Here is a 17,213-nt window from a genome sequence, read left to right on the forward strand (position 1 = left end):
CCTTTTATAGTATCGAATTCAGTGATTTTTTTTTTTTATGTTCATTATGTTGTGCAGCTATCACCACAACTTTGGAATATTTTTATCACCCTAAAAAGAAACCCTGTCCTTATTAGTAGTCATTCCCAATTCTCACCTCACTCCATCCCTTGGCCACCACTAATCTACTTTCTGTCTCTATGAATTTGTCTATTCTGGACATTTCATGTAAATGGATCATACGATATGTGGCCTTTTGTGTCTGGCTTCATCTACTTAGCACACTTTCAAGAGTCTTTCGTGTTGTACCATGTAACAGTACTTCATTCCTTTTTAGGGCTGAAAAGTATTTCATTGTCTAGATATACTATATTTTGAATATTCATTCATAGTTTAATGGATATTTGGGTTGTTTGTACTTTTTGACTACTATGACTAATGCTGCTATGGGCATTCACGTACAAATTTTTTTAATGAATAATTTCAGTTCTCTTGGGTATATACCTAGGAGTGGAATTACTGGATCATATTTACTGTATGTTTAACTTTTGGAAGAACTGCCAAATTGTTTTCCACAGATGCTGTACCATTTTACATCCCCACCGGCAGTTTATGAGGGTTGAATTTCCCACATCCTCTCCGATACTTTTTTTTTCTAAATAGTCACTCTAATGATGAGTGTAAAGTGGTATATCTCATTGTGGTTTTGATTTGCAGTCCCCTAATGACTAATGATGTTGAACAACCTCACATGTGCTTATTGGCCATTTGTGTTGTCTTCTTTGGAGAAATATCTATTCAGTTCTTTTACCATTTAAAAAATTGGATTATTTGTCTTTTTATTGTTGAAGTCATAAGAGTTCTTTATACATTAACGAAATTAGACCCTTATCAGGTATATGATTTGCAAATATTTTCTCCTATTCTGTGGATTGTCTTTTTACTTTCTTGATGGTGACCTTTGAAGCACCAAGGTTTTTAATTTTGATGAAATGTAGTTTATCTTTTTTTTCCTTTGGTTGCGTATGCTTTTGGTGTTATATCTACGAAACCAATGTTTAAAATAAGGCCACAAAGATTTACATCTGTGCTTCCTTCTAAGAGTTTTTTCTTACATTAAGGTCTGTGATCCATTTAAAATTAATTTTTATATATGGTATAAAGTATGGGTTCAGATTCATGTGTTAGCGGGTAGATATTCACTTGTCCCAATACCATTTGTTGAAAAGACTCCTCTTTCCTCATTAATTTTGTATTGGTACTGCTGTTAAAAATCAATTGACCATAATTTTTTTAATTGATATAGTTCATTTACAATATTATATTAGTTTCAGGTGTACAACATAGTGATTCAGAACTTCTATAGATTATCCTCCATTTAAAGTTATTATAAAATATTGGCAATATTCCTTGTGCTGTACAATATATCCTTGTAGCTTATTTACTTTATGCATAGTAGTTTGTACATCTTAACCCCCTCCCTTTTTCCTGCCCCTCCCCCCTCCCCTCTCCCCACTGGTAACCACTAGTTTGTTCATTATATCTGTGAGTCAGTTTCTGTTTTGTTGTATTCACTTGTTTTATTTTTTTAGATCCCACACACAGTGATAACATACAGTATCTGTCTTTCTCTGTCTCAGTCATTTTACTAAGCATAATACCCTCCAGGTTCCCATGTTGTTGCAAATGGCAAAATTTTATTCTTTTTTATGACTGAGTAATATTCCATTGTATCTATATCTGTATCTATCACATCTTCTTTATCCATTCATCTGTTGATGGACACTTAGGTTGCTTCCATATATTGGCAATTGTAAATAATGCTGCAATGAACATTGTGGTGTGTGTATCTTTTCAAATTAATCTTTGTATTCTTTGGATGTATGCCCAGGAGTGGAATTGCTGTATCATATGGTAGCTCTATTTTTAGTTTTTTGAGAAACCTCCATAATGTTTTCCACAGTGCCTGCACCAGTTTACATTCCCACCAACAGTGTCCGAGGGTTCCCTTTTCTCCACATCCTTGCCAGCATTTGTGGTTTGTGGTCTTTTTGATGATAACCTTTCTGACAGGTATGAGGTGATATCTCATTGTGGTTTTGATTTGCATTTCTCTGATGATTAGCGATGTTGAGCGTCTTTTTATGTGCCTGTTGGCCATCTGTTTGTCTTCTTTGGAAAAATGTCTTTTCAGGTCTTTCACTCATTTTTAAATTGGGTTGTGTGTGTTTTTGACATAGAATTGTATGAACTGTTTATATATTTTGGATATTAACCCTTTATTGGTCAGGTCATTTGCAAATATTTTCTCCCATTCAGTAGGTTGTCTTTTCATTTTGTAGATGGTTTCATTTGCTGTGCAAAGGCTTTTAAGTTTAATTAGGCCTTGTTTGTTTATTTTTACTTTTGTTTCCTTTGCCTTAGGTGACAGATCCAAAAAAATATTGCTATAATTTTTGTCAAAAAGTGTTCTGCCTATGTTTTCTTCCAGGAGTTTTTTTTTTTTTTAATTTATTTATTTTATTTATTTATTTTTGACTGTGTTGGGTCTTCATTGCTGCATGTAGGCTTTCTCTAGTTGCAGCGAGTGAGGGCTACTCTTCATTGTGGTGCACGGGCTTATCATTGCGGTGGCTTCTCTTGTTGCGGAGCATGGGCTCTAGGCGCGTGGGCTTCAGTAGTTGTGGCACGTGGGCTCAGTAGTTGTGGCTCGCGGGCTCTAGAGCAGGCTCAGTAGTTGTGGCGCACGGGCATAGTTGCTCCACGGCATGTGGGATCTTCCTGGACCAGGGCTCAAACCCATGTCTCCTGCATTGGCAGGCGGATTCTTAACCACTGAGCCACCAGGGAAGCCCCCTTCCAGGAGTTTTAATGGTTTCTGATCTTACATTTAGGTCTTTAATCCACTTTGAGTTTATTTTTGTGTATGGTGTGAGAAAATATTCTAATTTCATTCTTTTACATGTAGCTGTCCAGTTTTCCCAGCACCACGTATTGAAGAGACTGTCTTTTCCCAGTTGTATATTCTTGCCTCCTTTGTCATAGATTAATTGACCATAAGTGTGTGGATTTATTTCTGAGCTCTCTATTCTGTTCCATTGATCTATGTGTCTGTTTTTGTGCCAGTACCATACTGGCTTGATTATTATAGCTTTGTAGTATAGTCTGAGGTCAGGGAGCGTGATTCTTCTGGCTCTGTTCATCTTTCTCAAGATTGTTTTGGCTATACGGGTTTTTTTGTGTTTCCATACAAATTTTAAAATTATTTGTTCTAGTTCTGTGAAAAATGCCTTTGGTAATTTGATAGAGATTGCATTGAATCTGTAGATTGCCTTGGGCAGTATAGCTATTTTAACAATATTAATTTTTCCAGTCCATGAACATGGTATAACTTTCCATCATAATTGACGGTAAGTTTAAGAGTTTATTTCTGGATACTCATTTCTACTCCATTGGTCTATATGTCTTTCCTTAGGCTATTACCAAGCTGTCTTTATTATTGTAACTTTGTAGTAAGTTTTGAAATAGGGAAGTATGAATACTCCAACATTGTTCTTCATTTTCAATATTGTTTTGGCTAATATGTGTGTAGATAGATAGACAACCATACGTATGTATGTTTGTATGTATCTATGACTATATATCTCTATAAAAGGAAATGCTATCCCTTGCATTTCCATATGAATTTTAGGATCTGCTTGTCTGTTTTTATGAAAGAGGCATTTGGAATTTTGATAGGGATTGCATTGACTCTGTACATAAATTTGGAGAGTATTGTCATCTTGACAATATTAAGTCTTCCAATCTATGAACATGGGATGTGTTTCCATTTATTTAGATCTTATTTACTTTCTTTCAACAGTGTTTTGTAGTTTTCAGAGTATAAGATTTCCACTTAACTTTGTTAAATTTATTCATAAGTATTTTTTTTTTCTATTGTAAATGGAAATGTTTTCTTAATTTCATTTTCAGGTGGCTCATTGCTGTTGTATAGAAATATGATTGATTTTTCTCTTTTGATTTTGTATCCTACAGCTTTCCTGAACTTGTTTGTTAGCTCTAATAGTTTGTGTGTGTGTTTGTGTGTGTGTTTGTGTGTGTGTGTATGTATGGTTTAGGATTTTTTTTTTATATGTAAGATTATGTCATCTTCAAATGGAGATAGTTTTACTTTTTTTTTTCCCCCAGTCTGGGTGCCTTTTATTTATTTTTCTTGCCTAATTGCCTGGTTAGAATCTCTAGTACAATGTTGAATCAATGTGGAGAGAGTGAACATCCCTGTCTTGTTACTGGTCTTAAGGTGAAAGCTTTCAGCCTTGCCCTGTTAAGTATGTGAGCTGTTTTTTCATAGATGCCCCTTATAAGGTTGAGGAAGTTCCCTTCAGTCCTAGTTTGTTGAGTGCTTTGATCCTGAAAGGGTGTTGGATTTTGTTAAATCTCTTTTCTTTGTCTGTTGAGTGATCATGGGTTTTTTCCTTCTTTATTCTTTTAATATTGTGTTTAACATTGGTTTAGTTTTGTATGTTGAACCAACCTTGTATTCTTGTAATAAATTCCACTGTCATGATATATAATTGTTTTTACATGCTGCTGGATTTGCTTTGCTAGTATTTTGTTGAGGATTTTGCATCTATATTTATAACAAATATTGATGTGTGGTTTTCTTTTCTTGTGATGTATTTGTCTGACTATCATATCAGGGTAATACTGGCCTCATAGAATGAATGAGTTAGGAAGAGTTCCTCCTCTTTTGTTTTTTGGAAGAGTTTGAGAATGATTGGTGTTAATTCTTCAGTAAACTTTTGGTATAATTCACTACTGAATCCAACTGGCCCTGGGTTTTTCTTTGTTGGTATCCACAGGGGATTGGTTCCAGGACCCCCATGAATACCAAAATTGGAGGATGCTCAAGTCCCTTTCATAAAATGGCATAGTATTTGTAAATAACCTATGCACATCCTTCCTCCTGTATATTTTAAATCATCTCTAGATTCCTTATAATACCGAATAAAATGTAAATGCCATGTAAGTAGTTGCCAGTGTGTGGCAAATTTAAGTTTTGCTTTTTGGAACTTTCTGGAAATTAAAAAAAAATTTTTTTTTAATCTACAGTTAGTTGAATCTGTGGCTGCAGAACCCATAGATACGAAGGGCCAACTGTACTAACTCAGTCTATTTATTTGTTTTAGGTCTAATCAGATTTTCTATTTCTTCTTGAGTTAGTTTTAGTAGTTTATGTGTTTTTAGTAATTTGTCAGTTTCACCTAGGTTATGTAATTTGTTGACATACTATTGTTCTCAAGATCTTTTTCGTTTCTGTAAGATTGCTAGTAATACTTTAATTACTGGTTTTAGTAATTTGAGTCTTCTCTTTTTCTTAGTTAATCTAGCTACAGATTTGTCAATTTTGTTGCTTGATTTTGTTTCTCCCCAAAACCAATGTTTGTTTGTTTTTATCTTTATTGGAGTATTATTGCTTTACAGTGTTGTGTTAGTTTCTGCTGTACAACGAAGTGAATCAGCTGTATGTAAACATATATCCCCATATCCCCTCCCTCTTGAGCCTCCCTCCCATCCTCCCTATCCACCTCTCTAGGTTGTCACACAGCATTGAGCTCATCTCCCTGTGCTATGCAGCAGCTTCCCACTAGCCATCCATTTTACATTTGGTAGTGTATATATGTCAGTGCTACTCTCTAACTTCATCCCAACTTCCCCTTTTGGTTTTGTTTTTTCTGTATTTTTCTGTGTTACTTTTTTGTTTGATTCTGCTGTAGTCTTTATTATTTTCTTCCTTCTGCTTGTTTTGGGTTTATTTTGCTCTTTTTCTAGTTCCTTAAGGTTTAGGGTGAGGTTGGGCTATTGATTTAAGATCTTATTTTTAAAAAATATAGGCTTTTATAGCAATAAATTTCTCTCTGAGCACTGTTTTAACTGCATTCCATAAATTTGGAATGTTGTGTTTTCTTTCATCTCAAAGTATTTTCTGATTTCTCTTGTGATTTCCTTTTTGACCCATTGGTTATTTAGGAGTATTTCACCTATTTATGAATTTTTTCAAATTTACTTCTGTTATTAATTTCTAATTTTATTCCATTATGATCAGAAATCATACTTTGTATGATTTCAAGCTTTTAAAACATTGAGACTTGGTTAAGGCCTGGCATATGGTCTAGCCTGGAGAATGTTTCATGTGCATTAGAGAAGAAAGTGTATTCTGCTGTTGTTGAGTGGAGTGCTCTGTAGATACATGTTGGTATATAGTGTTGTTCAAGTTTTCTATTTCCTTGCTAATCTTCTGACTGTTTGTTATTCATCATCGAAAGTAGAGTCTTAAGGACTCTAATTACTATTGAACTGTCTATTTTTCCTTTCATTTATACTAGTTTTTATTTCATATATTTTGGAGCTCTATTGTAAGGTGGATATATGTTTATAATTGTTACATCTTGATGGATAGACCCTTTTATCATTATATAATGTCCTTTGTTACTAATAACAAATTTTCTCTTAAAGTCTATTTTGTCTGATAATAATATGGCCACTCTAGCTCTTCTTTGGTTATTGTTTGTGTGGGATATCTTCTTCCATTTTTTTTTTCTTTGAAGTTTTGAATTTTATTTATTTTTTTATACAGCAGGTTCTTATTAGTTATCCATTTTATACATATTAGTGTATATATATCAACCCCAATCTCCCAATTCATCACACCCCCCCCTCCACCTTTCCCCCCTTGGTGTCCATATGTTTGTTCTCTACATCTGTGTCTCAATTTCTGCTCTGCAAACCGGTTCATCTGTACCATTTTTTTAGGTTCCACATATATGCATTAATATACGATATTTGTTTTTCTCTTTCTGACTTACTTCACTCTGTATGACAGTCTCTAGATTCATCCACGTGTCTACAAATGACCCAATTTTATTCCTTTTTATGGCTGAGATTATTCCATTGTATATATATACCACATCTTCTTTATCCATTCGTCTGTCGATGGGCATTTAGGTTGCTTCCGTGACCTGGTTATTATAAATACTGCTGCAGTGAACATTGGGGTGCATGTGTCTTTTTGAATTATGGTTTTCTCTGGGTATATGCCCAGTAGTGGGATTGCTGGGTCATATGGTAATTCTATTTTTAGTTTTTTAAGGAACCTCCATACTGTTCTCCAAAGTGGCTGTATCAATTTACATTCCCACCAACAGTGCAAGAGGGTTCCCTTTTCTCCACACTGTCTCCAGCATTAGTTGTTTGTAGATTTTCTGATGATGCCCATTCTAACTGGTGTGAGGTGATACCTCATTGTAGTTTTGATTTGCATTTCTCTAATAATTAGTGATGTTGAACAGCTTTTCATGTGCTTCTTGGCCATCTGTATGTCTTCTTTGGAGAAATGTCTATTTAGGTCTTCTGCCCATTTTTGGATTGGGTTGTTTGTTTTTTTAACGTTGAGCTGCATGAGCTGTTTATATATTTTGGAGATTAATCCTTTGTCCGTTGATTCGTTTGCAAATATTTTCTCTCATTCTGAGGGTTGTCTTTTTGTCTTGTTTGTAGTTTCCTTTGCTTTGCAAAAGCTTTTAAGTTTCATTAGGTCCTATTTGTTTATCTTTGTTTTTATTTCCATTACTCTAGGAGGTGGATCAAAAAAGATCTTGCTGTCATTTATGTCAAAGAGTTTTCTTCCTATGTTTTCCTCTAAGAGTTTTATAGTGTCTGGTTTTACATTTAGGTCTCTTATTCATTTTGAGTTTATTTTCGTGTGTGGTGTTAGGGAGTGTTCTATTTTCATTCTTTTACATGTAGCTGTCTACTTATTGAAGAGACTGTCTTTTCTCCATTGTATATCCTTGCCTCCTTTGTCATACGTTAGTTGACCATAGGTGTGTGGGTTTATCTCTGGGCTTCCTATCCTGTTCCATTGCTCTATATTTCTGTTTTTGTGCCAGTACCATATTGTCTTGATTACTGTAGCTTTGTAGTATAGTCTGAAGTCAGGGAGTCTGATTCTTCCAGCTCCGTTTTTTTTTCCCTCAAGACTGCTTTGGTTATTCGGGGTCTTTTGTGTCTCCATACAAATTCTAAGATTTTTTTGTTCTAGTTCTGTAAAAAATGCCATTGGTAATTTGATAGCGATTGCATTGAATATGTAGATTGCTTTGGGTAGTATAGTCATTTTCACAATATTGATTCTTCCAATCCAAGAACATGGTATATCTCTCCATCTGTTTGTATCATCTTTAATTTCTTTCATCAGTGTCTTATAGTTTTCTTCATACAGGTCTTTTGTCTCCCTAGGTTGGTTTATTCCTAGGTATTTTATTCTTTTTGTTGCAGTGGTAAATGTTAGTGTTTCCTTAATTTCTCTTTCAGATTTTTCATCATTACTGTATAGGAATGCAAGAGATTTCTGTGCATTAATTTGTATCCTGCAACTTTACCAAATTCATTGATTAGTTCTAGTAGTTTTCTGGTGGCATCTTTAGGATTCTCTATGTATAGTATCATGTCATCGGCAAACAGTGACGGCTTTACTTCTTCTTTTACAATTTGTTTTCCTTTTATTTCTTTTTCTTCTCTGATTGCCGTGGCTAGGACTTCCAAAACTGTGTTGAATAATAGTGGTGAGAGTGGACATCCTTGTCTTGTTCCTGATCTTAGAGGAAGTGCTTTCAGTTTTTCACCATTGAGAATGATGTTGGCTGTGGGTTTGTCATATATGGCCTTTATTATGTTGAGGTAAGTTCCCTCTATGCCCGCTTTCTGGAGAGATTTTATCATACATGGATGTTGAATTTTGTCAAAAGCTTTTTCTGCATCTATTGAGATGATCATGTGGTTTTTATTCTTCAATTTGTTAAAATGGTGTATCACATTGATTGATTTGCGTATATTGAAGAATCCTTGCATCCCTGGGATAAATCCCACTTGATCATGGTGTATGATCCTTTTAATGTGTTGTTGGATTCTGTTTACTAGTATTTTGTTGAGGATTTTTGCATCTATATTCATCAGTGATATTGGTCTCTAATTTCTTTTTCTGTAGTATCTTTGTCTGGTTTTGGTATCAGGGTGATGGTGGCCTCATAGAATGAGTTTGGGAGTGTTCCTTCCTCTGCAATTTTTTGGAAGAGTTTGAGAAGGATGGGTGTTAGCTCTTCTCTAAATGTTTGATAGAATTCACCTGTGAAGCCATCTGGTCCTGGACTTTTGTTTGTTGGAAGATTTTTAATCACAGTTTCAATTTCATTACTTGTGATTGGTCTGTTCATATTTTCTGTTTCTTCCTGCTTCAGTCTTGGAAGGTTATACCTTTCTAAGAATTTGTCCATTTCTTCCAGGTTGTCCATTTTAATGGCATAGAGTTGCTTGTAGTAGTCTCTTAGGATACTTTGTATTTCTGCGGTGTCTGTTGTAACTTCTCCTATTTCATTTCTAATTTTATTGATTTGAGTCCTCTCCCTCTTTTTCTTGATGAGTCTGGCTAATGGCTTATCAATTTTGTTTATCTTCTCAAAGAACCAGCTTTTAGTTTTATTGATCTTTGCTATTGTTTTCTTTGTTTGTATTTCATTTATTTCTGCTATGATCTTTATGATTTCTTTCCTTCTGCTAACTTTGGAGTTTTTTTGTTCTTCTTTCTCTAATTGCTTTAGGTGTAAGGTTAGGTTGTTTATTTGAGATGTTTCTTGTTTCTTAAGGTAGGATTGTATTGCTATAAACTTCCCTCTTAGAACTGCTTTTGCTGCATCGCATAGGTTTTGTATCGTGTTTTCATTGTCATTTGTCTCTAGGTATTTTTTGATTTCCTCTTTGATTTCTTCAGAGATCCCTTGGTTATTTAGTAACGTATTGTTTAGCCTCCATGTGTTTGTGTTTTTTATGTTTTTTTCCCTGTAATTGACTTCTAATCTCATAGCGTTGTGGTTGGAAAAGATGCTTGATATGATTTCAGTTTTCTTAAATTTACTGAGGCTTGATTTTGTGACCCAAGATGTGATCTATCCTGGAGAATGTTCCATGCGCACTTGAGAAGAAAGTGTAATCTGCTGTTTTTGGATGGAATGTCCTATAAATATCAATTAAATCTACCTGGTCTATTGTGTCATTTAAAGCTTGTGTTTCCTTCTTAATTTTCTGTTTGGATGATCTGTCCATTTGTGTAAGTGAGGTGTTAAAGTTCCCCACTGTTATTGTGTTACTGTCGATTTCCTCTTTTATAGCTGCTAGCAGTTGCCTTGTGTATTGAGGTGCTCCTATGTTGGATGCATATATATGTATAATTGTTATATCTTCTTCTTGGTTTGATCCCTTGATCATTATGTAATGTCCTTCTTTGTCTCTTGTAACATTCTTTATTTTAAAGTCTATTTTGTGTGATATGAGTATTGCTATCCCAGCTTTCTTTTGATTTCCATTTGCATGAAATATCTTTTTCCATCCCCTCACTTTCAGTCTGTATGTGTCCCTAGGTCTGAAATGGGTCTCTTGTAGACAGCAAATATATGGGTCTTGTTTTTGTATCCATTCAGCAAGCCTGTGTCTTTTGGTTGGAGCATTTAATCCATTCACGTTTAAGGTAATTATCAATATGTATGTTCCTATTACCATTTTCTTAATTGTTTTGGGTTTTTGTAGGTCCTTTCCTTCTCATGTGTTTCCCACTTAGAGAAGTTTCTTTAGCATTTGTTGTAGAGCTGGTTTGGTGGTGCTGAATTCTCTTAGCTTTTGCTTGTCTGTAAATCTTTTGATTTCTCCTTTGAATCTGAATGAGATCCTTGCTGGGTAGAGTAATCTTGGTTGTAGGTTCTTCCCTTTCGTCACTTTAAATATGTCATGCCACTCCCTTCTGGCTTGTAGAGTTTCTGCTGAGAAATCAGCTGTTAACCTTATGGGAGTTCCCTTGTATGTTATTTGTCATTTTTCCTTTGCTGCTTTCAATAATTTCTCTTTGTCTTTAATTTTTGCCAATTTGATTACTATGTGTCTCGGTGTGTTTCTCCTTGGGTTTATCCTGCCTGGGACTCTCTGTGCTTCCTGGACTTGGGTGGCTATTTCCTTTCCCATGTTAGGGAAGTTTTCTACTATAATCTCTTCACATATTTTCTCTGGTCCTTTCTCTCTCTCTTCTCCTTCTGGGACCCCAGAAGGAGAATGCGAATGTTATCGCATTTAATGTTGTCCCGGAGGTCTCTTAGGCTGTTTTCATTCCTTTTCATACTTTTTTCCTTATTCTGTTCTGCAGCAGTGAATTCCACCATTCTGTCTTCCAGGTCACTTATCCGTTCTTCTGCCTCAGTTATTCTGCTATTGATTCCTTCTAGTGTAGTTTTCATTTCAGTTATTGTATTGTTCATCTCTGTTTTTTTGTTCTTTAATTCTTCTAGGTCTTTGTTAAACATTTCCTGCATCTTCTGATCTTTGCCTCCGTTCTTTTTCCGAGGTCCTGTATCATCTTCACTATTGTTATTCTGAATTGTTTTTCTGGAAGGTTACCTATCTCTACTTCATTTAGTTGACTTTATGGGGTTTTATCTTGTTCCACCATCTGGTACATAGCCCTCTGCCTTTTCATCTTGTCTATCTTTCTGTGAATGTGGTTTTGTTTCACAGGCTGCAGGATTGTAGTTGTTCTTGCTTCTGCTGTCTGCCCTCTGGTGGATTAGGCTATCTAAGAGGCTTGAGCAAGTTTCCTGATGTGAGGGACTGCTGGTGGGCAGAGCTGGGTGTTGCTCTGGTGGGCAGCGCTCAGTAAAACTTTAATCTGCTCGTCTGCTAATGGGTGGGGCTGGGTTCCCTCCCTGTTGGTTGCTTGGCCTGAGGTGACCCATCACTGGAGCCTACCTGGGCTCTTTGGTGGGGTTAATGGTGTACTCTGGAAGGGCTCACGCCAAGGAGTACTTCCCAGAACTTCTGCTGCCAGTGTCCTTGTTCTCACGGTGAGACACAGCCACCCCCCGCCTCTGCAGGAGACCCTGCAGCACTAGCAGATAGGTCTGGTTCAGTCTCCTATGGGGTCACTGCTCTATCCCCTGGGTCCCGATGCACACATTACTTTGTGTGTACCCTCCACGAGTGGAGTCTCTGTTTCCCCCAGTCCTGTCGAAGTCCTGCAGTCACATCCCGCTAACCTTCAAAGTCTGATTCTCTAGGAATTCCTCCTCCTATTGCCGGACCCCCAGGTTGGGAAGACTGACGTGGGGCTCAGAACCTCCACTCCAGTAGGTGGACTTCTGTGGTATAATTTTTCTGCATTTTGTGAGTCACCCACCCAGCAGTTATGGGATTTGGTTTTATTGTGATTGCGCCCTCCTACTGTCGCATTGTGGCTTCTCTTTTGTCTTTGGATGTGGGGTATCTTTTTTGATGAGTTCCAGTGTCTTCTTGTTGATGATTGTTCAGCAGTTAGTTGTGATTCCGGTGCTCTCGCCAGAGGGAGTGAGAGCACGTCCTTCTACTCTGCCATCTTGAAACAATCTCGGCTCTTCTTCCATCTTTCAATCTACTTATGTGTTTTAATCTAAAGTATGTGTCTTGTAGATGGCATATAGCTGGAACTTGTTTTTTTTTTTTTTTTGGTCCATTCTTCCAATCTCTGCCATTTAATTGGACAGTGTAGCCCATTTGCGTTTAATATAATTAGTGATACTTCTGCCATTTTGCTATTAATTGTCTATATTTCTTAGGTCTTTTTTGTTTCTTAGTTTCTCCATTTCTTTTGTGTTATATAGATGTTTTCTACTGTGCCATTTTAGTCCCCCCCCCCTCCGCCGCCTTAACTGTATGTGTTTGCTTTATAATGATTTACTTTGGGTTAATCCACCTAATGTCAACAACTTTGCTTCTATATAGTTCCATCCTTGCGTTCTATATGCTGTTTTTGTTACAATTTACATCTTTGTGTATTTTACATCCAACAAAATAAATTTCTAATTATTGCATTATGCAATTGTGTTTTAAATCAGATAGAGAAAAAGGGAGTTATAAACAAAAATGTGTTTATAACCCTGCCCTGCTTTTATTTAGAACGTTAGGCTAAGCCTAATATCTCATAAGGCTGCTGAAACAAGAGTGAAACATTTAACTGAACCTTTACTAAATGGTTGTATACTGAGAGAAAAAAAAAGAAACCAGAAGAATAAGAATCAGCCAGTTTAGTCTAATAATATACCTTCCTCTCCAACCTGTGTCCCATTTTAGGACCTGGCATATATATATATTTTAATATTTATTTATTTATTTGGCTGCGTCGGATCTTTCATTGCAGCACATGGGCTCTTTGTTGCAGCACACGGGCTCTCTAGTTGTGGTGCGTGGGCTCTAGAGTGTGTGGGCTTAGTTGCCCCGTGGCATGTGGGATCTTAGTTCCTCGACTAGGGATTGAACCTGCGTTCCCTGCATTGGAAGGCAGATTCTTAACCACTGGACCACCAGGGAAGTCCCAGGACCTGGCATATTTTTATGTGCTAGGTACCATTTTAGCACCCATCCTTACCCCTACCTTCCTCAATGTCTAGGTCCCAAGAGAAAATGACTGAAGTAGAAATAGTTGTTTTACCAGCTTAAGATCAGATACTGGTTTCCTTTTAGAGGTCCTCTCCCCTTATCTGGATGATTGGCTTTGGGAATGATCACTTCCCTCACCACATTAAGGATGATACCATAACTATTTGCCGGAAGCTTTCCCGTTTCAGTAGAACATAGACTGTATCAGACAGTCTTTCTGTACAGTGACCCCTCCAGGACATCCATGTAGATTTGTCCAACAAACTAGTATTATAAAACTCAGAGTTGGCGTTACAGATTTGTGAGTTATTAGCATAGTGGTTTTAGTGTTTAGTTTCCGTTAAAACAATGGAAATGGATAAAATGAAAAGAGTATGTTTTTAAAAGTGTCTGGAATGTAACTTGTTAATAAATGTGGAATTAGTTGCTGGGTAGATGGATGAATGAGTGAACGAATATTAACTGCTCCTGTGAGGTAATTATTAATTTTACAGATCCTGTTTCATCTTGTTTGGGTTGAACTCTTATTCTGCCTTAGCTCTTTTTAGACCATTTGATTCTAAAGCTCTTTTGATACCCTTTTAAAGGGAGAATTATTATTAATGATTACAAGTTTACGTTTTTTGTAAAGTAAAAAGATTTAAGAAAGAGATATACTAAAAATAGTTTTCAGCAAACTTGATTATGAATAATGAGTGAGTCAGTGCCCCTTTTAAACTCTTTGGTGGTTTATCACTAATTACAGAAAAAATCTCTTTATGTAAAGTGGAAATTATTTTTTCAGTTTTATGTCTTGGAGAGTGTAGGTTCATAAAACTTTGCATTACAGTCAAGTATTTTCAGGGCCTGTATATTGACATCTTATTATGTTGTTTTTATTAATATAATATTTATTTGAGGTAAAATGAAAAATAATTTTAATTTAACCTTACTGTACTTTGTCAACTTGATTAATTGCTTCTTTTAAGTTACTTGGTGTAGAATTCCTTTAATACTCACGTTTGGGAGAGGAATAGGTTTTAAGTGTTCCGTGATTAATCACTACCATATTGTATGGAGGATTACCTATTACTTCTAAAATTTAGGACCAGTTTATCAAATCATGTGTAATTGTGTATTGCATTATATTTATTGATGTTTGATAAATTTGGTTATTCTTTCTATACTTTTGTGAGATAGGGTTCTATATTTTAGTTAAAATTTAAGGGTGAAAAATCTCCATGAGAAAACCAGCATAATTAAGACCTGAGCAATGGATTTGAGATCCATTCTTGAGACTCAGATTCTTTGCTGTTCCTCAGTCCACCAGATCCCACCAGATTCCACCAGCTCAAGGCTTTAACCTAGAATTTACCATCTCCTTTTAGAATAGAAGGACTGATAAAATGTTACTGGATTTAAGAAATATCACTATACTAAAGATAATTACATGTTTAATATGAGAGATGCTTTTAGAATTGTCTCTTAAAGTGTTGTAGTGTTGTAAAGAAATCATTCCGATTATTAGATTTTTGAAGTGATGTGCATTTTATGTTTTGACATAGTTAGCTGAAAGTAAGATGGTTGGAGAATATGTAAACTGTAAAGAAAGCATCTTTTCTTCCCAGTATAGTGTGTCAAATGCCTCTTTTTCTCAGAGGCAGAAATAGATTTTTTTTTTTTTTTTAAATCACTGGTTGTTTCTAGCGATGTCACAATTCTGTGAGCTGGTAACAAGGGTAATGTAGGGAGAGGCAGAGGCAGAGATCAGGGTAAAGGGGTATTTTTTTTTTTTAGAAAAGGTATAATCAGGTTTAATACAGGTTAATGAACTGTGGATAGCGTATATGGGTCAGAGTTACAAAAAAGATTTTGGAGAAGAGAATAGATATTAAAAGGTGTTTTTCTAGATAGAAGGGGCCTAAAAAGGGAAGATTTGCCATAGAGGTTTTGGGTTGAACCCTGCAAAGAATCAAACCTGATCAGACTTGAGGTTGTTCTTAAAAAAGGGTATTCCCCCCCCCCCCCCCCGCTTTTCACCTTTTTATGTGATTGAATAATATGTGGGGCCTGGCAACAAAGAAAAAATAACCTCATTGGATGACAGTGAATAATGAACTGACCCAGAGAAAGATGAAATACAGAAGCAACTGCAAAAGCCTTAAGCTGTTTTGTGCTGAAGACTTGTTAGGGAGAGAAATAATGTGGAAAGGCTGTGGTTATAGGATCATGGTCTTTGGAGGAGGGCTAATAGAAACAGCTACCTTTATTGAGTACCTGCCCTCCATATTCATACAGCATTATTCCCATTACAGATAAGAGAAGGGAGCCACAGAGGTAGGGTAGAAGGATTCAAATTCTAAACCCAAGGTTTCATCAGCGGTTTTCAAACTTTAATAAAGCAGCAGATCCATTTTTTTTCCCCCATAGGGAAATCTTATATGGAACCCAGTATACTCTATGGAAAAAGCCTAAACTGGTTGAATCAGGGTAAGAGCACCTGATTCAGCTTCTTTCTTTGGCCTTCTTTCCTCTTACTCTCATTTTCAGAAGCTCTGAGGCATCTCTGTAGAACTCTGGCTGGAAAATCATTACATTTCACCATACTACTTTCCTTCATCCCTTGGTGATAGTGGTTGAAAATTGCCAGAAAAATACCCTCTGATACCTGCTGTTTGGTGATAGTCTGGTACCCATTTCATGAAAAGGTTGTTAGTAGTATTTACATGTAAACTTGTACTTATGTTTGTGTCTTAATCTGTTGGAGCTGCTATAACAAAATACCATAGACTGGGTGGCTTAAACAACAAACATTTTTCTCACAGTTCTGGAGGCTGGGAACACCAAGATAAAGATGCCACGGATCTGGTGTGTGGTGAGGGCACACTTCTGGTTTATAGTCTTCTCATTATAACCTCACATGGTAGAAGTGTCAAGGGAGCTTGGAGCCTCTTTTCTAATGTCACTAATCCCATTTCTGAGGGCTCCACTCTTATGACCTAATCACCTCCAAAAGGCCCTACTTCCAGATACCATCACATTGGGGATTAGGTTTCAACATAAGAATTTTGGGGTTGCAGGGGGACACAGAAAAATTCAGTGTATAGCAGTTTGTAATCAACACTTTTTATCAAAAGTGTATTTTTAAGAGGTTGATTTTCTTTGTCTTGAAGGTTGTGGCAGCATTGCCTGAAGATATGAGACCAGGTTCTAACTTCTATGGTTTTCCATGGGAATTAGTGATATGTGCAACTATTGTTGGATTTTTTGCTATTCTCTTGTTTTTGTGGAGAAGTTTTCAATCGGTAAGTAACCAGTGCCCTATATACTAAGAGAATGTTCATTCTGTCTTCATGTTGAACAAGTAATATGAGAAACATATCTTTTGTTTTAAGGAAACAGGTTATTGTTATATGGGCTACTCATGTTAACGTGTGGTTATTGGAAACTGAATATGGATTTAGAGGAATTTTTTAAAGTGTAAAAATTAAAATAATTCTCTGTAGGAGTATTCCACACTAATACTAAAACCCTACCTCTATTTCTTTTTTTTTTTTTTAATTTTTATTGGAGTATAGTTGATTTACAATGTTGTGTAAGTTTGAGGTGTACAGCAAAGCCTACCTTTATTTCTTACTTGCTTATTATTTGGGGTCTGTGTTTATTTTTAACAGTATACTAAACATCTGTGAATATACCACCCAACCTGGAATCAAAGACATTGACTGTCACCTATATTTAGGTGATCC

General features: G+C 36.0%; 1 protein-coding gene across 7 annotated transcripts in view; it reads left to right on the forward strand.

The window, feature by feature from the left end:
- The window catches only part of MIA2 (MIA SH3 domain ER export factor 2), a 103,502-nt gene that overhangs the window by 22,732 nt on the left and 63,557 nt on the right, over nucleotides 1-17,213 (forward strand). For 6 of the 7 annotated variants that reach the window (XM_061180798.1, XM_061180796.1, XM_061180797.1 and 3 more), the window contains one exon: nucleotides 16,638-16,769. In XM_061180798.1, the coding sequence (XP_061036781.1) occupies nucleotides 16,638-16,769 (132 nt within the window). Of the gene's footprint in view, nucleotides 1-15,894; nucleotides 15,955-16,637; nucleotides 16,770-17,213 lie in introns of all 7 variants that reach the window. The other variant, XM_061180803.1, reaches the window with a different exon arrangement.

Source organism: Eubalaena glacialis, chromosome 2 (assembly GCF_028564815.1).
Source record: "Eubalaena glacialis isolate mEubGla1 chromosome 2, mEubGla1.1.hap2.+ XY, whole genome shotgun sequence".
In the NCBI taxonomy this organism is placed as follows: Eukaryota; Metazoa; Chordata; class Mammalia; order Artiodactyla; family Balaenidae; genus Eubalaena; species Eubalaena glacialis.